Below are 21,715 nucleotides of genomic sequence, written 5' to 3' on the forward strand. Positions count from 1 at the left end.
TTTTTTTATCTTAGAAGCTTTCAAGGAATTGAAAGAAAAATTATTATTCCAAACCAATCTGAGGATCAGTCAGTCAAGGCCTAATTCTTAAAGATGGTCAATCCTGAGGCAGTGAGCTGATAGTTAGTGCTGGTCTAAGAATCACATGTTTACAGTGGTTGAAAAGACAAATAAACACACAAGCAACATGTAGTCCAGGTCCATTCAGTGAGATAGTAAGGTTTAAAAAAATAAAGGAAAACCTGTCTCTAACCCCAATCAACCATGAGAGAAGTGCACATGCACAGGCCTGCTGGCTAGTCAGCAAGAGATATAAATTTTCCAACTTTGGCAGGAGAATGAAGGCAAATTACCCCAATAGTAAAACAAATACAACAATTAAAACACCCAATATACAGTATGTAACTCAAGGAATGGGTCAAAAAAACAACCTAACGTTTTTTTTTTTAGCTTCAAATGGGAGATTGGAGTAAATTATCAGAAAAAGATCTTTCACTACTGTTCATGATATTAGTGAAAGTTCATACATACATTAGAAATTAGGAAGCTTACTTCTATCTGCTGCCACTTTTGGTCTTGTTAGAAATAAGTAAAAAAAAGTTATATAGTATTAAGCACCGTTATACCTACAATTAGTAATTAGCTCCAGGTTTGTTGAAATTGGATAATTTAATTTGTATATGACACACCTACAAAATAATGATAGACAAGCTGATACAGTAGGTCAGTTTGTACTCTTCTTCTTTCGGCTTTTCCTTCAGGGGTCGCCACAGCGAATCATCTCTCTTCACTTATCCCTATCTTCTGCATCCTTAACACTTGCACCCACTAGTTTCATATCCTTATTAATTACATCCAATAGGCCAGTTTGTATAACATGTGATTAATCAGTTATAAAATGTTATGACGCTAGAACCTAATGAAGCTGATCACAAAGATTGCTCAACATGGCGAGGCTGATGAACTGAGAATTATGGAAATGCTTCCCAGCATAGGCCTAGAAATGATCAACCACATTGATACAACGTTAATTCTCCCAGGTGTTTATATAAATTTATAATCACACCCTCCAGTGTCACCCAAATGAGGATGAGGTTCACTTTTGAGTTTGGTTCCTCTCAAGGTTTCTTCCTCTTCCATCAAAGGGAGTTTTTCCTCACCACAGTCACCTCAGGCTTGTTCATTGGGAATAAAAATACAAACACATTTAAATATAAGCCTAATGTTAATATTTAACCTTTGTATAATATTAATCTTTGTAAAAGATTAGAGTTTTTGTACTTTTGCATTGATTGCTTATGCTTATGTAAAGCTGCTTTGAGTTAAAACCGCTATACAATTAAATTTGAATTTAAATTTTAATTGAATACAAAATGCTCAAATTGTGAAGAACAGGGTGAAGGTAAAAGCAGGCTTTAGACCCTCATATTAGCATTAATTGAACTCAAAACTAAACTTAGGTGGTGTTTAGCTAGCTTCCTTATACCATCTTAGCAGCTTTGCTGAGTTCATGCATCTGTCCTAAAGGTTTTTAACTGGAATGATAAATCTAGCTGATATATTGCAAACATAGAAATAACGTAATGCAACATTGCGTAATCTGTTTAGCACTTAAAATATCTAGGATTTTATTTTAAGTCTGTTTTCATTTAATATAAAATATAAAAATAATAATAATATAAATATTAATAATAAAAAATACAAATAATAATAAATAAATAAATAAATAAATAAATAAATAAATAAATAAATAAATAAATAAATAAATAAAATTAGCAAACAAAAAAGTAAATGAATAAAACAGCTTTAGGACAAGCCTGTTCTGAAAATCCTGGATAATAATATTGATTGGTTTCTAAATCTCTCTGTTTTATAGCAATATAAGATTTCACATAATATTGGTAATAAAATCACAATAAAATTGTAATAAAATTGTGAATAGAAAATCGAATGGTCACGGTGTGAAAAGTCCTTAATAAGTCATTCATGGATAGTTTCTGTTGTGTATAAACGTTGCTGTTTATTTAATAGTGTTTGCTGAGTCATAGGTAATGTCAGTTAGCATACAAATAATTCAAATCTCAAGCGCCAGAGAATCGCAATGCACTATGGGAACTGTAGTTCTTTCCGAAAACGACCATAAATACAGTCATTCTTTTTCTGGGTTGTTTCTTTAACTTGATATAATTCTTATTGACTCATTATCCCTATATTATCTTGCTTTCTGACACTTTACGAGTGTTCTAAGAGTCTAACAAAGAAAATGAACGGAAGTGGGCGGTCGGAGAGGATTGAGCACACTTCCGGGTTTGTGATCTGTTGTCTCGTGTAAACATGTGTACATTGTATTGGAGTTTAGCAGTATGTACTGTACCCTATAGTGTCTGGCCTTAACCCTATGGGTAAACTAAAGTGGAGTAAATAAGTAGCTGAGTGTTTGTCTAAGTTACTTAGTCTAACATTACTAACCACAGGACAGCCTAGATTATACCAAGGTAGGACTTGTTATTTATTTAACAGTATTATATAATGATGGTTAGAATACTATGTATATACTGTAATGTATCTTGGGATATATATATATATATATGTCCCGTGTGTGTGTACATAATAATAATAATAATAATAATAATAATAATAATAATAATATTATTATTATTATTATTATTATTCATACCCCTGGCAAATTCTGACTTGACGTTACTTTTATTCAACCAGCAAGTTTTTTCTTGATTAGAAATGACACAGGCGTCTCCCGGAAGATAATAAGACGATGTACAAGAGGCATCATTGTGAAAAAAAAATTATTACTCATCTTTTATTTACATTTAATCAAAAAGTGGCATGTCCAAAACTATTCATACTCTTCTCAAAAGTCCATAGAAAAGCCTTTATTGGCTATTACAGCAATCACACGGTTACTATAATTGCTGACCAGCTTTTTGCATGTCTCCACTGGTATTTTTGCCCATTCATCTTTAGCAATGAGCTCCAACTCGTTCAGGTTGGAGGGTCTCCTTGCCATCACCCTGATCTTTAGCTCCCTCCACAGATTCTCAATCGGATTGAAGTCAGGACTCTGGCTGGACCACTGAAAAATGTTAATGTTTTTGTCTGTTAACCATTTCTTCACTACTTTTGCTGTGTGCTTTGGGTTGTTGTCGCCACTGGTGCCCAAGGCCAAGTTTCTCTGCAGACTGCCTGATGTTCTTGAGAATTTTGATGTATTGCTCCTTTTTCATGGTGCCGTTCACTGTGATTAGGTTCCCTGGTCCACAAAACACCCCAAAATGTTGGGTTTCCACCACCATGTTTGACAGTGTGGATTGTGTTCTTAGGGTTGAAGGCTTCTCCTTTTTTACACCAAATGAAAGCTACATCATTGTGGCCAAACAATTCAATTTTTGTTTGATCTGACCATAAAACAGAAGAACAGAAGTCTTCTTCTTTATCCAGATGAGCATTTGCAAAGGCCAAGCAGGCTTTTGTGTGCCTTATCTGGAGAAGTGGTGTCCTCCTTGCTCTGTGTCCGTTGAACCCAGCAGTGTAAAGTGTCTGTTAGACTGTCTGCCTTGAGATGTTGCCACCGGCAGAGCACAGGTTCATTAGGATGGCCTTGGTGCCGATCCTTGGATTCACAAGTGCGGAACGTCTGGATTTTTTTAATAATACTTTGCACTGTAGCCACTGGAACTTTAAAACATTTAGATAAGGTTTTGTAGCCTTTTCCTGACTTGTGAGCAGCCACAGTGCGCAGCCGCAGGTCCTCAGTGAGCTCCTTTGTCTTCGCCATTACTGTCCACAAACCAACAGCAGAGAGCTTTTGTTTTTCACCTGTTGAGTTGATTAAAACAGCTGTTCCCAATGAATCAGGGTAATTAGGATGCTTTAGAACAGCTTGGACTGTTTGGAATGGTATAGATCTTTGGATTTTCCCATAGACTGTGACAGTTTGCAAAGGGTATGAATAATTTTGGACATGCCACTATTTGATCAAATGTAAATAAAAGATGAGTAATATTTTTTTACACAATGATGCCTCTTGTACATCGTCTTATTATCTTCTGGGAGACGCCTGTGTCATTTCTAATCAAGATTTGAATATATATGTGTATGTATATATATATATATATATATATATATATATATATATATATACTGCACACACATACATATATATATGTGTGTGTGTGTGTGTGTGTGTGTATGTATGTATGTATATATATATATATATATATATATATATATATATATATATATATATATATATATATATATATATATATGTGAGCATTATGTATTTGTACTTAATATAATATATATATATGTGAGCATTATGTATTTGTACTTAATATAATAAGGTACTTTGTAGGTGTTAGTGTTTAGGTAATAATCTATTCTGCCATGTATGAATTGTTATAGAAAATTGGAACAGTCCTGTTTCTGGTTAGTGGAATTGGTATTAATGACATCACTGCATTTGTTTGCTAAGTTCAATTTTCAGCCTTGTGCTAAAAAGTTCATGAATTAACAGTACTCTCAGGCTGGAGTTCAGCAGTACACAGATATAAGTAATGATTTACTTAAAATACATTGATTTAGGTCATAAGGCAATGAGACGAGATTCAGCCATAACTTTACAGAACATAAACCTAAAACAAAAGGTTAATATAGAGATTAATTTAATAACACAAATATAAGATTAATATTGGATATGTTTAAATGTGTATGTATTTATTCCCAATGAGCAAGTCTGAGGTGACTTAGGCGACTGTGGTGAGGAAAAACTCCCTTGGATGGTAAAGGAAGAAACCTTGAGAGGAATCAGACTCAAAGGGGAACCTCATCCTCATTTGGGTGACACTGGAGGTGTGGTCTGTCCTCAGAGACCACATGGTCCAAATCGTCTTATTAGGCATGAAGTGTTCAGTCAGTTCTCAAAGTGTTGGAAGAAGGAAAAATGGTAATAAATGTTTGTCTTCAAAACAACAGTGATCTGACCAAGTGCAATTATCACAATTTGGCCCGAATTCATATTATGCATTTGTTATAAAAGGAAGGATGACTAACAGATGTGAATGCAGAGCTAAGTCTAGCTATCTGGTTTAATCCCACAGAAGAGCACAATTGCTGAAAATGTTAAAGCTGACTATGATATGTCAGTACATTGCAGTCTGCATTCTGAACCATGGAGCATTGGAAGAACGTGGTCTGGTTTGAGGAATGATGCTGAGGTGTGTGTGCATCATGTACCTGCATGCCTGGAAGAGTTGGGATGAAGATTCAGTATCTGAAGAAGGCAAAGTTTTGGAGGTTGTGTGATGCTCTGGACAATATTCTGTTGGAAAACCTTGGGTCCTGGCATTCATGTAGATGTCACATTGACTGACTCAACCTCGTTCATCAGGATAATGCTCCTTGCCTCACTACAAAAATTAATCAGGAAAGGTTTATTGAACTAAAAATCACTGTCATCTGACACTGTCCTGTGGAGTCCATGCCTTGAGAGCTCAGAGCTATATTGCCAGCAAAAGGAGATTCAAGACAATATTAGGCAGTTGGTTTTAATCTTATGGCTTATCATTGTATATCATGATACCTAAATTTCACAATATAATATTTAGACTTTCTGACATAGGCCAGTAGTTTCACATTATAAAAGACAATAATACATAATTTACTGTTTGATGCACACTGTTACATTCAGTAAGCTACAGATTATTTGTAAATTTCTTGCAATATATCCAGAGATTTCACACACTGTATATGTATTGTATGCTTTAAAAATAAATAAAATAAATAAACACATGCAGTTGTGAATTTAACCGATTCCCGTTTTCTCTCTGCAGTGATTTGCGGATCTTCGGCCTCTCTGCTTTACAGAGAAAGATGAGTATAGCACGTCTCTGGAGATCTTACCAGGGGGTAATGGCCAAAAAGCCATGGACTGTCCAAATAATCACAGCTGGTAAGAATCCCAAAAAAAAAAATAAATCATAACACAAGTGTCTTACTCTGTCTATCAAGCACCATAGATTCCACCATTGAGTACAAGAGTACAAGGTGTTTTCAGTGTCTCAGTGTTGTATCAGTGTCATCAACTAAGTGGTTTTGTGCAGTGTTTCCCGTGGATCAGTTACCATGCTGAGGTGAGGTGTGCCAAATTGATCACAGATCATTTCACCTGGAATGCAGAATGCGTCAGACATGGCTCGTAGCCACCAGAAGCATTTCTTCAAGGACAGAGAAAAGAGAATTTTCTTATGAATTTATTATTAATAAATTTATTGTTAAGCAGAATTTGTCAATCTTCCTTCAGACGAGTCCCATCGTTTTAGAGAAGAATGCATTATTCTATATGATTTGAAATGAACTGGTTTCTTTCATAGTTAATGATTAGATCTGTTTTCAATAGACTGTATTTTATGGACCAATACAACGATGTGTATTTTGTCGTAGGTTATTCAGGGTCTTCACACTTTCCTGTAGTGGCGTCTCATATGTACTTGTCTTATAATTTGTAGTAGAACGTCTGTTAATTCGGGAGAATTGTAATACAGGAAAGCAACCTGGGAAAATAATAATTCGACCAATCATAGCGCCAGTTTAAAACTCTTCAACGCTACAAGCGGAGAGCCATCAAAACAATTTGCTTTTCATCTATCTCTGTCCGTCTTCAATTCTTCTTACAGTGACTGTTTTTTTTTTTTTTTTTTTTACAAGTGAGGACTTAATGTTTCAAAGGTAAATGGCCAGAGTTGTGAATTTCATCCATTTTAATAAGCCTGCCGAACCCCAGGCCTTTACTGGGGCATGTGCCCAAGTGTTGTGCCTCAAGTTTAACTTTTACGCACAGATCAAGTTTTACTTTATTTGACAGTGTTTATATAGGAAACGTAAGTCATGCCTGTAAACGCATTGCCATCGTACTTTAACCGAAAAGACAAACTGGCGCGAGAACGCAGACATCAATATCCACGAGGGTCTGTGTCCCTTTTATAGCACGCAGTCATACTCTAACATGACGAAACTAATGTCATTTTTAAAATTTCAATCGTATTCTGACTCGATTGTTACTGGCTCCTGTAGATCACATCTGATGGACATCAGATTTTTTTGTGAAAAGCAGGGAAATAGAAGCAGAAATGATGAGGGAGGTATTATTATATGATCAGCCAGTCAAAATAGTGAAGTCTAGACATGTATGTGTTGTCAGATATGAAGTTACTGTTTAGTTCATTACATCTAATTTATGGTAATACATAAAGAGTTGTTAAAATAGTATGCAGATATTATACACAAACGATCATGCAGATAACTAACGTTATACTCTTTATTTTAGTAGCGGCTAAATTATTTAGCTTAAAATTTAAAGTATTGTTGTTGTACATTTTGTACTGTAAAATGCAAATCTTCTTACATGCCAAACCTATTATGCAAAACATGAGAATGATGATGTGTGTGTTTTGTGTGTGCCTTGCAGTTAGTTATACACATGATGTCAGATGAGGATACTGACAGGGAGGGAGAGGGAAGCAAATCTAAAAAGAAGCGACTATATGCCCCTCAGAAGTTCTTGACCGGTGTTGTGCCTCAAGTTTAAGTTTTACGCACAGATCAAGTTTTACTTTATTTGCCAGTATTTATATAGGAAAAATATAGTAAAAGTGATGAGTGAGCCTGTGAACTTAATCAACACTGACCAGCAAATGTGCCTGACCTCGCACCGCGTCGCTGCAGTAAGTTGCTACTCAAAAGTTTTTTCCAAGGTTGGCAAGTCTGCCAACCGTTCACCTGAGTGACCCTTAATATTTGTTAAAACAAGAGTATGAGAGACATTTATCTTCCTCAAGCTGTTGCTCTTTCTCTTCCTGTTTCTGCTTTGCACTGTACACTGTGTGAAGTAGACTTGCTTTAATAAGATAAGCCAGTAAATGCATGACCAGAGGTCCAGTCTTTTTCCACAATGCTATTCTGGATTATTAGTTGTTCCCTGACATATTTTGAAAGGTTACAATGCGTAAAAGGTACTACATTTTCTCGAAAGGATCTGCTATTAAGACACACTGACCTTTGTAAACCCTGATATTTTGTCAGAGACGATGCTATAAATTTCAGGACGGATCTGCGTCCAGTCCCCGCTTAATATTGGAGTTGTGTGTTGTTGTTTTTTACACAACCAACTAAATATCATAAAGACTGGGAATGGACAGGTGCTATCTTTCAGTACAGAGAAAATTGACTCATTTTTGACATTTTCATGTCATCTCTTTTTGTAGAGAAACAAGCAAAGGCTACTAAAAGCATTTATACTGTGTCTGTTGAAAGTACATTTTACTTATAGGCTGACGTGTGTATTAAACAAAGTAGATTCTAAATTAAATAAAGAAAACTGCTTTTCTTCCATGGCAGCTGTGACTGCTGAATCTTATACATGTCTTATAACCCGTAAGTAAGTATGTCTGCAGACATTACAATCACTTTTCATGTATGTCGGATGAACTTGCCTCCCGTTTTTGTTGGGATGTAGTACGATTGCAGGATTATCCAGAGCCAGAGAGCCAGGAACTTATTTTTGTTCTTATCTCTCACTGCACTTCCTGGTTTTGTCCTGTTTCTTGCTTATTATATCCTTTATTATATATTATGTTAATTATTTCCCCATTGGGACAGAATTTCAAGCAGTCTAAATAATTATAACTTACACTAGGCCACAAATATTTCCACTCGACTACAAACTGTTGTAGAAAGGACATTATATACATTTGCATTATTTACTATCCAGTGTCACCCAACTGAGCATGAGGTTCCCTTCAGAGCCTGGTTCCTCTCAGGGTTTCTTTATGATACTGAGTCAGACTGTGTTTGTACTGTAGCACTAACATCCTGTGCCATGGTTCGGTACATTCTAACCGTTACACCCATTGTATCTACCAGAAGCACCTGGATAAGTATTTGTGAATATAAATGCCAAGACATATCAACAAATTTCATTCAAACTATGCTGAGGAAACCCACATTAAAAAAAAAGGAGACATTTAAGAAAAATGCAGATCCTAACCCTAACCCGAGACAGCAACACTGCAGAAGGAACTACTGAAAGGTTTTTATCTGTTCATGTCTTTTTTCTTCTTCTTACAGCTTTTCTCTTCCACATACTGTCATCCAACAGGCTCTCTGATGGGAGTAGGGGATATCATCTCGCAGCAGCTAATTGAAAGACGAGGCTTGAACAAGCATAACATTATACGCACCACAAAGATGATGAGCATTGGCTTCTTTTTTGTCGTAAGTCCATTTTTATCTTATGTTTTTATGTTTGGGCATAAATAACAGTGTAACACATTGGGCCTCATTTATCAGTTTTTGGTTAAGTTGTGAAACAAAACGTCTGAAATTACACACAAGTATCGGGTGTTCACATAAATAACTATAAACAGTTCTGCCGCACAAACTGTAAGTGCCTGAATGGGCTGGAAACTGAGAAAATGAAATAACTGATGACGTTTTTCCAAGGACCAGGTTCTGAAATTCAGTGAGCTGTAAACTTTGTCTGAGTTTGAGAGAGTTTGGAAACACACTGTAAATTTTTTTGCTAACCTTGAAGTTAGCAAAAAAGACTAGATACTGCCTTTGAAATTTCACCTACAGAGTATGACTCACTAGAATGATTTTCTACCCACCATGAAAACATTGATAGCGTGATGACATCAGGAACACTGTGGGAAGGGAGACCTGGGGAACGCCGAATGGCAGCGGCTTGTGTTACATTGTGACACGGAGTAACGTATGCAACAAGGCACACGTGCCACAACCTGAGAACAGAGTGTTAAACACGATCTGGAAAGTGTTTCCCTTATAGGGTTAGAACCGGACAGAACTGGCTGGAAGGTGACACCTCAATATATCTGAGTGGAAGTGTCCCAAATCTCAATCCCCCCATTATATAGTCTGAGAATTTCCCATCCCTTAGTGATATGATACCTACCTGTAAACACAATGCCTAAATAGTGATCGAAATAGCTTGTGTCTTGCTGAAGTACCTTTAGAAAAAAACAAAAATTGACCTAAATTTAAGAACTGATATGTCTATAATGCTTTGGGAAGTTAATGAGGGTTAGACGGGTAGCACGGGCTGTGTTTCCCCACACTGTAGCAGAATTAGGCTTCATGATATTTCTAATCAAATAATAAACTAGGCCCAGTGATCATGCAAAACCTGTGAGTGTGACTAATTTTTAATCAGTGTTAATGGCTGAATGTAAACTTTTTAGAGGAGTGGTGTTTAGAATCGGTCTTTTGTAATGGTGGCAAGAATAGATGGGTCTTGATTCAGCATGGTGCACACAGGCACCGACCAACATGGAGGCACAGGGTTGGGCCGACTGGGAGTAGGAGAAACTGGTTCGTTCTTCAAAACACACCCACACAATAGACAGCAGGATCAGACACTAAAATTCACCGAAATTCTATTTATATAAATTGCAGCTGCAGCAAATTTCTATCATTTCTCTGCCTGGTTCTTTCCACTAAGAGGAGTAAGAAAGACTAATTGCATATTGGGGAAAGGAAATCTTCACTTCAAGTTTAACCCTGTGGCCTAAACACCACCGGATCCTCTCAAACTCTTGTCACTGAGCCACCCAATTGTCTCTATTGAGATGGCAGCATTACTTTTCACTTTGATGCATATATACAAGTCTTATATCCCTGAAACACCTCAGGCGAATGTCATAAAAGGAACTTGGAAAGCGCCGTTCCAGGTCATGCACCAATGGTGTGATCATTTCCCACTGTCCTGGTACAATAATCGGTTGGATGTACATCTGCAGGTCTTAGGTTTAATGTCGACAGTAAGGCGGTCACCCGTGATACTCTTAGAAGGAGCTGAGACCAACTTCGTCTATTATTGGTGTGGACAAATGCAGCACAAAACAGCTGGAAACGCATCAACTCTGGTGTAGCTTCACAAACTCAATTAAACAGTTCGATTTTGATGTGCAGCACCCTGAGGCAGACATAGAGAACATTTTTGTACCCCTCAATGCATAGTGAGCTGCATTTTCTTCAGATTATTGTAAATTCTGGTCTTGGTACACATGTTATTCAGAAACAGAGCCCTTGACAGGTGCCGTTGTAACGAGACAATCAATGGTATTCATTTCATCTGTCTGTGCTTTATGTTCTGTACAAAATATTGCATGAAAAATAATCAGTAATATCTGTAACACTTTTAATGACTTATCAATGTATCTTATGAACCATAAAACCATTTTTTGTCTACTACAGGGACCAGTAATTGGTGGATGGTACAGAGTACTAGACAGACTTGTCATTGGGACGACCAAAGGCACAGCTCTGAGGAAAATGCTAATTGACCAGGTAGAGTCGCGTCCAGCTACATGATGTCTTAATGCATGTTCACACCAAACAGGATGCAAATAAAGTCTATACTCATTTAAGGTTTTTAAAGCCCAATTTTATTGACAGCATCAAGCCAACTGCATCTACATACATACTATATACAGTGGATATGAAAAGTACACACACCCGGTTAAAATGGCATGTTTTTGTGATGAGTTATATATTATATAAGTTACATAAAATAAATAAATAAACCAAGATAAAATCCTGTCAGAACCTTTTCCAGACTTATTGTGAAATTCCAAGCAATATATTAAAGTGAAAAACAATACGAGTCACTATTCCTCTTCATCTAACGTGTTAAATTGAATGGTATCTGGAGCTATTTATTATTCCCACCACCCTGATTAAAGCCTCAGTTCCAGCACAAGAAAAGCAGCCTTAAAGCATGAGGCTTCCACCTCCATGCATCAGTGTGGTGATGGTGTGCTTTTAATGATGTGCTGAGTTTTTATGGGTTAAACGTTAAACTTCTGGTTCATCAGACCATAACACATGTAGACTTGTTTTGTTTTTTGGTAAACTATAGTCAGGCTTAACCAGCCTCCCCCGTAGCCCATACTAATCACAGCGCCAGCTGATCCCCATCAGCTGACTCGACTTGCTTTTGCAGTCATTCCGACCGTTTCCTGATTTGCTGTTCTGACTGTTTTGATTCTGTTTCTGTTACCTGTTTCTCTGATTCTTTGCTGCCTGCCCTGACCTCCTGCCTGTTCTTTGACTCCGATCTGCCTTTCTCTGACATTGTGTTTGCCATGCTTGACCCTGCCTGTCTGTTCTGCCTAATTTAAATAAACGCTGCAAATCTATCCTTACGACTCCGCTTCGTTACAGTTGCAGTGCCCACATTTAAAAGTGATGTAATACCCTCAAATTAAATCAGAAGTTATGATATTCATTATTTCATTTCAACTCCCTTATATTTTTGTAAACAGCTATAATGTAATAATATCGAGGGAATAATGGATTTGTCTGTACTGTCTTACTGATTACCGATCGGACTCTTTTTGTTTACAGGCCTGCTTTGCTCCTTGTTTTCTCGGAACGTTCTTAGGAATCTACGGAGTTCTTAATGGGCTCACTGTGGAAGAGAACGTAGCTAAGCTCAAGAGGGTTAGTGTGCTACATTTCCAGTTGGTCTATGTACCAGTTCAATATATCACATTTGCTAAGATTATATAAATATACATGTTTATATTTTAGAAAATATTTTTTTGTAAAAAAAAAAAAAAAAAAAACGCTTTTCTGTGCCATTATAAGAGTGAAATAAAACCTAGCGCTGTCTCTTACCTGAAGATTCTTTATCACTTTTTTGCACTCGTCAAAAATAAATAAATATTTTATACAACCAGTCTTTCTCTGGTTGACCTTTTGCCATATTTCCATTTCAATGCAAGGACCTTGTTCTGAAGGACCAAGGTTTTTAGGAGCTTGTAGAGGCACTGGTTGTCCAAGTTTCATTAAACACTCTGAGAAACTGGGATTAGATTTTTTTTTAACATAAATAAGGAAGAAAGCTTATTATCTGCAGTTACACTATTGCTTAATCCAAGCTGCCTTGATCACCAATTACACTGTGTTTTGTATTTTCTTTAGGACTATGCAGATGCCTTGATCACCAATTACTATGTAGGTTAATGTCTATGTATAATGTCTATGTATAATATATATTTTTGTTACAATCAGCTCCAGAATTGTTGGCACCTTTGATAAAAATGTATAGAATTGGCAAAACATGCCCAGACATTCACTGCCATAGATATTTTACAGTATTTCCTGCACTGAAATGTTTGCATGTGTCTCAGAATTGATCAGCTTAAGCATTTGAGGTCAGGTTACTCAAAAACGGACTCTACCTTCGTCTAGATTTGTTGTATAATCGACATCAGTAAAAGTTACTGTCTCTCTAGAATCTTTGTGAACTCTTTACAATTTTTGGTATTTCTGCATTTCTCTATTTCTTAAAGTACTGCAGTATTCATTCAATTAAATTCCATTGAGACTGAAATGATTTTATGTCCTTTTTTTTTGTCAGTTGTGGCCTGCTGTTCAGATCGCCAATTTTTATTTCATCCCCCTTCAACACAGGTAAAATGATCTTTTACCCCTGATGTTCAGATCAGTTTCAGACCATTTTGAAATTCTCTGAAGTAGCTTTTGCTTTAGAACCTGATTGCATTTTAAAATCAACATGATTTAAATTTCAGTATAAAATTTTGCACACCATTACTTACAGGTTGGCTGTTGCGCAGATTGTTGCTGTGGTATGGAATTCATACCTCTCATGGAAAGCCAATAAAATGTAGAGCGATGTATTGCCTTACTGGTGCATTTTGTGGAAATTCATTGGGGTAACAAATTAACTTCAGGAATTCATTTTAGGAATAAAAATTGTAAAAGGAAAAGACAAGAAAGACCAATATAAATACACTATTTTCATGTTACACTAGGGGAATGGAATGTCATTATTATTATTTTATTATTATTATTATTATTATTTCTGTTGTTTTCATTGCTGCTGCTAAAGTTATCATTATTACTACCATTCACCATTTTAAATGATAGTTTACAAAATCTCTTGTCATCGCAATTTTCCTTCAAATTTGAGGAATATTTTCTATGAAAACTGGAACATGTTGAACACTTCCTGCCATGCTATGTTTTTCTTTTTTTCTTGACTATTTAAGAGCAAAATTTTGTGAATAGTCATCTCTCTGTAGTGAGGCAGTTATGAGCTTCTATGAACTGTGAATTAAAGATTTTTACTCAAGCAGGTAGTTGATATTGAAATAAACATCTCTGTGGATAGATTTTATTTCACTTTTCCCGGAGAGGTTTCACATGTATTAAGTTACAATTTATTAAAACGTAATTAATTAAAACCATTAAAATTTGAGTGTTGGTGTTCCTTTAAGTTTTTAGGAATGATATATCATCTGTCAGTTACATATGTATAAGTCATGTCTTTAGGCGAGACATCATGGAATTGTATCCACCTTCCAGATTTCCTGCAGCATTAAAGACTACATAAGATTGCGTGTTGTGTTATTATTCTTAGTCTGAGATTTTATTCAACATTTTATTCAAGCTATGGCCTTTATTCATAAGTGTACTGTTACAATTGTTAGAATTATGCTAATTATTAAACCTTATGAGTTAAGCTTAATATAATCAATTAAGGCTTTTAATTTATAGCTTTAAAGCATTTAAGATAAGAAAATTTGATTGCTTTGAGTACAGCTAACTTCTAAAGAGTTCACTTGTTCTTTGTAACACAAAGAACTAAGTTATTAAGCATTTTAAGCTAAAGTAAAACAGCTTAGTCATGTTCTGTCTCAGTACCGGCTTTATTTTGAGGGCAGTATGTCTACTGCACTCCACATATGCAGAGGACATGGGTAACTCCACACCGACAGTAATTCAATGCCAAGATCAAACACAGGGCTCTGGAGCTGTAAGGTGGCACAAAGACCATCTACAATAAAGCAAAATAAAAAAGCTGTTAAATAAATTTCGTGTTTTATGAGTTATGATTTGAAATTTGGAAGAATTTTGAAGAATCAGTAGGGGCTTGAAATAATATTACAGGAATAATTGAAATTTGAGTCACATGAATTGTGCTTAATTTAAAAAAATATTACTCTAATATTACTATTCTGCAAAGTCAAGCAGTGTTAAGTGTGTCATACTTGCGTATGCGCATCATTAGAGATTTAGGCTTATGTTTCTTGTATTAAACTGTTTTAAACTGTATAATGATGAAGTCTTGGGTTAGGGCATGGGGATATCCATGGCAGGCCATTTTCAGCAGTAGTGAGTGATTTTCAAATCAAAACTCCAAGCAGAAATGGGTCCATCAAGCAAGTGCTTAGGGCAGACATTCTTGATCTCTATAGTATCTCAAGAGTACTATGTGGCTAAATCAGTATATAGAGGACAGGATAAAGATAATTAACAGATTATTGGGTATGTTATTGTACGGTAATTGTTTAAGATAATCGATGCACATCAGGGGCTAGGACATTTTAAGAAGATCTGCTGTTTAATAAAGTGAGGCTATGCCTGTGAAATATTGACAATAATATTGTAATGCAAAGACATAATGAAAATCAGATACTAAGACACGATCAACAGTGGAGCCTCGGTATATTTCAGGACTATGGCCAGCTCTCTCTCTCTCTCTCTCTCTCTCTCTCTCTCTCTCTCTCTCTCTCTCTCTCTCTCTCTCACACACACACTCTCACACACACACACACACACACACACACACACACACACACACATAGAGGAGATGCTTATCATTTGCACAAACTTTACGGCTGATGGTTAATATAAACTTTGTTAAAGTGTGAACATATAACATGCAAATGGTTTTGTTTGCCAAATTTTCTTTATGTACCGGTTCCTTGCTGTGCGTAAGATCCATTTGGCTGGCCAGCTATCACTCCAGAGCTTGTCTAATTTTACAGGCAGTTTATGTACTTGCTCTGACGTCAGTTTAGCTTTCATGGATGTATATAACCATTGTACTGGAGACGCTCCGTTTCGACTGCGACTGGGAAAGATCCGTCAACTTTTCCAACTTGTTTGCAAGAGCTTTTGAAGCAGAAAGATAACAGAGTAAGTATCTTTTGGCAAACTGTTTTAAATATATCGTCAATGTTTGTCCTGTGATCTCGTTAATAAATTTATTTTACTTATTAAATATTACTGCGTAATGTAATGAAATCTATTTTACAGTGAATCATTCCAATAACTAGGAATACTTCCTAAGACTTTATCATAATACGTGTTTTCTATATGCTGTAATGAAGTCATAATTCATACATGTACATAATACATTCATGAATTCATTCATTAATCAATTATTTAATTCGTTAATTATAGAATGCATGCTGTGGAATCAGCTTTTCGCTTTTGTGTCTCTTGAATCCAGGGTGTGTTTGCGCGCTGTCCAGCATGAAGCCTGTCTCCTCTGTCTTGTTAATAGCGGCTGTCTTATTTTCCACTCACATTCCCCCAAGTATATGTAGACCACGGGATTTAACCCTCTTTGACCGCCATGAGTACAAGAACCAGCTGGATGAAGTTTTGCTCAGAGGTGGAAAGGGCGAGGAAATGCCCTTCTTCCGCGGTGGAAACAGTCGATGGTACGCGCAAAGAAACGCGTCGCGCTCCCCAACTTTTCCCAGCCTGAACAGTTTGGAGGAGCTTGTGGGTTTGACTAAGAGGAATGACGATCCGCCCATATCGATCGATCTCACCTTTCATCTGTTGCGCAATATGATCGAAATGGCGCGTAACGAGAATCAGAGAGAACAGGCAGAACTGAACCGCAAATATCTGGACGAAGTCGGGAAGTAAAAACGTATCCTCGAACAGGATAATGAGCTCGACGCAATCTCAGACCTCAGTTTGCTTTCTTGATTTTTTGCTAAAGCATTATACAACTCTAATGGGAAAGAAATATGACTTAACTGCCCTCAGTGCATTGGGTAAACAGCCTAACGAGTGGAGAACTGAACTCCCATCATACAGGAGTCTACGGATAGCAGTGTTTGTGCACGTGTGCTGCATATGCAACAACCCACCATTGTAAATGGATTTAATAAATTTCAGTTAATAAGCTGTTACGTTTGTTTTATTTATAACCTCTAAAGTCCCCATGACTATTTCCTATTCAACATATAATGGCATGCAAACTATCATGAGTTAAATATATTCTGGAAATCTTATTAATAATATTCTAGGCATAATGAATATCATGTCACTATTTTACTTATGAAATTGCTAATTGATACCAATACGAATACCAGTGATGCCAAAAGCTTTTCCGAGTGATTGTAACCAGGGAACTAGCCACATACTAGTAAAGGCCAAAGCGAATACACATACATTAAGTGTACTTGGTAATCTAATGCTGCCCTGCACTCTGTCAGTATAGCTACCCCACCAATAATGTCCATTTTTATGTCACTCGCAGGTCACATCTGTAAAATTCACCATATTCTTAGTGAAAATATAGTACTTATCATTTACATCCCGTCTTTCACACACTTTAAGAGTTATAAAATATAGTGTTTGTTTTTAAATCTATGAAAAAAGCCCTGTGCTCTTAATATGTCATCTATATACACTGATATAGAATTTCAGATTATTTAGTGCATTTTAGTGCATTAACAAATTAGATCGATAGATAGATAGATAGATAGATAGATAGATAGATAGATAGATAGATAGATAGATAGATAGATAGATTAGATTATTTAAATAGAGATGATATAAAATACAGTCTAACAGCACAATGTAGTCAAAGCAGTGAGGTGTAAACATTGTCAACAGCAAATGTTTGTGAATGAGAAAATCACAAAGGAAAATAAAAATTAATGGAGGCATATTAGCAGTGCTTGGATATAAAAAGTGGATATTTGTAAACTTCAACTGCCATCTAATGAGCTTATCTTAAGGTAGTATAGATTGTTACCCCAGCACAGAGATTTGTTGTCTGAACAAGTCTCCTATGAGTGCCACTGTTTAACTACTATCTCATAGAGGGAATCATATTAAAGAATGATGATCAGTGTGCTAAGGTTGTATAGTTGATTGCCAATACACCTAATATTTTCGAATGAGAATGGAGAGAATAGTAAACCTACCACCATCCTCTTTAGTACAGAAGATTTAGCTGAGTTTACTTCATCTGCCAAAAAGAAGACTTGCATATTGTCTATTGGGTAGAAGGAGTCATGAATGTTAGAATTGCATGGATCGGACCATAAAGCTGCGGCACCTTGTAAATCATACAACAGAAAACATCTTATTAGTGCCTGAGGTAATTGATTGAAATAAAGTTAAAACAGCAAAGAACCAATATAGAGAGAAGATGCATGAGTACATCCAGTAACGTTCTGCATGTTGACCACCCAAACTGTACCACCAAACCACCCAACAATGCTAATAGGATATGTGGATTTTGTACATTTTTATAGAATTAAACTAGAATTCAAGTTTTGCAGGGACATGCAATAGATATTATGTGTATTCGATCACAGCCATTCTGGGGAGGATGGTAAGTCTTATGTGAGAAATCATTCTATGTACATAACTGTTAACAGTGTCTCACATGCTGGATCACTGCCAGGTCCTAATATACAAGCTGCAGCAATTGTTGGTCAACAGGGAATTTCAAGTCACATCAAGACTTTGAAATAAGACAGTGGACAAGCAATGTCCATCTTACTTCAGACCTACACTTAGACACCTGTTAGTTATGTCTAAGCCACAGACAACAAGATGTTCAAGAATTCACTGGCACTGCCTGTCTTATATTCTGTCCTGCAAACACTGAGTTATAGCCTGTTAACTAGAATGAGGAGCATTAATTCTTGGCCAGTCAGCATGACCCTTTAAGGTATATTGTCCCTTACACCCCAAAGTCCTTTTACATATATGGGGGAAAAGCTGTAGGAAGTATAGGATGACCTGCAACTACTTGAAGCACTTCTCCATTCTTGCCCCCCATGGGAACGGTAACTCAGGGATTTGCATGGGATATTTCCTCCGAATTAAGCTGGATCTTCACAAAAGTTTGAGAGATACTCACATCATCTTTGATCCCTCAGAGCATGCTTATGGCTGTGTGGCTTATCTTAAACAAAAAGCCCCACTAGAATGGATGGCTGTGAAGTTGTGTGTTGCAGCACTGAGTACAATTGAGTACAACTACTGTAGACATTAAAATTGAGAGCAATCTCAATGTAAAGCCCTGGTGTACAACTCCTCACACATTGCTAACCCTGATCCTGTCACTCCAACCTCCTGACTGGGTGGGGAAATGCATCCCTACCCCATGCTTCCTTACCCTAGCAGACCATATATAGGTGCATTTGATCAAAATAAATACTTGCCTGGTCTCCAGTTTAGACCTCATTAAAGCAACATTAATTGAACATCGCATTTTAGCGTCCTCAACCTAGTGAATGTTGACATATTAACAGTGAGTTGTGAGTATGGGTTAGTCTCTCTATGTGGTGCTGTAGCCTGTAAACAAATTACTCTGCTGACAGAGGATTTAGGTTACATAGTTCTTGAAAGGGAAAGGAAGTTTGAAGACTGAAATAATTTTTTGAAGGATGGAAGCTGGCTTATTATACCATTTCTGTTTGTCAGAATGCCACCAGCATGTTGACATATGTTGCAGCCAGGCTCAACATCATGCTTTCTATGATGGGACTGCAGGATGAAATGGAAGCACTCACTGAACTCAGTAGTGCTACGGAAATGTGTCGCTGGCTATAATCACAATTGGGCAGCCACCTGCTCAGGAAAAACCCACTTCACAGCCCAATATGTTCCAGACATGAACCTGCTGGCTTACCAGGACCTGATGCTGGGTATTCTGCAACAGGGCAGTTGCACCCTTGAACAGCACCATTATTCTCAGGGATTTTCAGTGAGCTTGGGTGCCTGTACAAATTTGGGCATTTGCCACAGTCCAGCATTGCTATATAAAGTGGTCCAACTGGCAGAGTACCACCTGGCAGCATATCTCGGTGCAGGTGAGCAACCCCCCTCTCTTTCTTGTTTTTGTGGTTCCTCTTTATTTCCCTGCCATCCCTCCATCTCTGCACTACAGAAATAGGAAAATCAGTAGTAAAATCAGTCCCCCAAGTTTCCCTACTTCCCAAGTTACTCAAAGTGAACTTACTCAAAGTGAATTATTGACACTGAGCAAGGGTATTCAAATAAATATATGTATGAACTATGTAGCATTGCATTACAACATGAATGGGAATGTGTGGTAATTGTGTTGTTGCAAATTTTAGGTTATTTGGCTGTAGCATTTTAAATCCCACAGTTGCTCTCAACATCTCTTTGCTCTTCTTGCTGATGCAGTTCTTCTGTTTATTTTGCCTTGAATATGTATGGTTAGCTATCACTGTGCAACAGTAACTTTAAAATATTCTCATAAATGTAATCCAATTAGTCAATCACATTTACTTACAAAGCAAATCTATCTATAATCCGTGGACATACTGTTAGGGATCACTGCCCCATTCCACCCACCATTCCCTTCCAACAATAATAACTGCTTGCACATGAATCACTAAATATTTGAGAGGAGCCAGGATTAAGTTGTGCAGTATAGTTTTATTGAAACTGGACATTTTCTTAGTCTTACTGACAATGTTTCACGTCATAGAACTACTTCTTACTTTGGTTTTGTTGCTGTCATTGTTGTTGTTGATTTTTTTTGTTTGTTTTGTTTTTTAGATACTATAGACTGTGGTATGAGACAATCCAAGGCTATTAGAGGTTGCTGAAATACACTAGTATTCTGTGATCAGCTGTAACATTAAAATTTCCTGCCTAATATTTTGTAACCCTCCAAGACCTCTGACATCATGATGTTAGCAGCCTCCATGGATCGGACTTGTTTGTCCCGAACATCCTACAGTTGTTCGATCAGATTCAATTCTGGGCAAAGTCAACAAAGAGTCTAATTAAGTTTACTAAATTCTTCAAGATCAAACTTTTCTGAGTAAGTAGTCATAGCCGACCAAAATGCATGTGTTTATTTGCCTTTATAATTAGTGACTCAACAAACAACTAAAAAGGTCATTGCAGCTACCTGTGTCGTTGAGTTCTGGCCTGTCGCCAAAACATTTGGGACACTGTCACTTGTGTTCCATTTTGGGTCTGGTGAGCATATCATTATGTCATAGCTGACAAATAAGTGTGGCTCTTTCTCAGCAGGATCAACCACAAATATGAAACTTTTCTCAGTCGTGCAAATTGAGCTTCTGTGGAGCAATCACACATAACATACGGACATATGGTGTCCTCTATGCATGCTAATTCTCTGTGGTGAGAGATGCCAGGATTATTAATTATTGTTCATCTGGTATCTGCTGGCTGGTGAGGATAGGACAGAGAATGTAACACCTTGCAGATAAATAAAATCCTCAAGTAGACCAAAGATGACAAACTGTGATTCAGATACTACAGGGAGGCATGAGTCATATCCCAGGGTCAACTCTAATCTGCATTGTAAAGGCTATTTCCTAGTGTGAAACCAGGAAAAATAAACACCTATACAAATAATTAGTGTTAAATATGCAAAAAAGTGCCAAGTTGAACTATATTCTATTGTATGAAAAATTATACATATGTAATTAATATTAAATGTAATGGTGGCTTAATTAAGGCTTTGTTGATACTGTAGGTAGGCAGGGGTTCAAGCACCTATCCACTGCTGGATCCTTGAGCAAGGCCCTTAACCCTCCCTGGT

At 36.8% G+C, this 21,715-nt stretch overlaps 2 protein-coding genes and 1 long non-coding RNA gene across 6 annotated transcripts; 2 read left to right on the top strand and 1 right to left on the bottom strand.

Annotated features, from left to right (window-relative positions):
* The first annotated feature begins 2,137 nt into the window (after nucleotides 1-2,137).
* mpv17 (mitochondrial inner membrane protein MPV17) lies at nucleotides 2,138-14,460 on the top strand. Of its 4 annotated transcripts, XM_047818971.1 has the most exons (9): nucleotides 4,837-4,963; nucleotides 5,118-5,313; nucleotides 5,850-5,968; nucleotides 9,173-9,288; nucleotides 11,290-11,382; nucleotides 12,442-12,537; nucleotides 13,021-13,053; nucleotides 13,460-13,512; nucleotides 13,661-14,460. In XM_047818971.1, the coding sequence occupies exons 2-9, from the start codon at nucleotides 5,258-5,260 to the stop codon at nucleotides 13,728-13,730; spliced, it is 636 nt and encodes a 211-aa protein (XP_047674927.1). In that variant the 5' UTR covers nucleotides 4,837-4,963; nucleotides 5,118-5,257; the 3' UTR covers nucleotides 13,731-14,460. The 4 variants fall into 4 exon arrangements, with proteins under 4 accessions (XP_026991789.1, XP_026991797.1, XP_026991781.1 ...); XM_027135988.2 differs by lacking the exons at nucleotides 4,837-4,963; nucleotides 5,118-5,313 and adding an exon at nucleotides 2,138-2,307; XM_027135996.2 differs by lacking the exons at nucleotides 4,837-4,963; nucleotides 5,118-5,313 and adding an exon at nucleotides 2,308-2,495.
* Nucleotides 14,461-14,752: 292 nt separating this feature from the next.
* On the bottom strand, nucleotides 14,753-16,576 carry LOC113635538. The gene is made up of 3 exons (XR_003438847.2): nucleotides 16,438-16,576; nucleotides 15,824-16,020; nucleotides 14,753-14,899 (listed from the first exon to the last, which is right to left on the bottom strand). It is a non-coding gene; the product is annotated as an uncharacterized LOC113635538 (long non-coding RNA).
* uts1 (urotensin 1) lies at nucleotides 15,911-17,048 on the top strand. Its single transcript, XM_027135029.2, has 2 exons — nucleotides 15,911-16,044; nucleotides 16,361-17,048. The coding sequence occupies exon 2, from the start codon at nucleotides 16,384-16,386 to the stop codon at nucleotides 16,786-16,788; it is 405 nt and encodes a 134-aa protein (XP_026990830.1). The 5' UTR covers nucleotides 15,911-16,044; nucleotides 16,361-16,383; the 3' UTR covers nucleotides 16,789-17,048.
* The last annotated feature ends 4,667 nt before the right edge of the window (nucleotides 17,049-21,715 follow it).

The sequence above is a fragment of the Tachysurus fulvidraco genome, chromosome 9 (assembly GCF_022655615.1).
Source record: "Tachysurus fulvidraco isolate hzauxx_2018 chromosome 9, HZAU_PFXX_2.0, whole genome shotgun sequence".
NCBI classification, from domain to species: domain Eukaryota; kingdom Metazoa; phylum Chordata; class Actinopteri; order Siluriformes; family Bagridae; genus Tachysurus; species Tachysurus fulvidraco.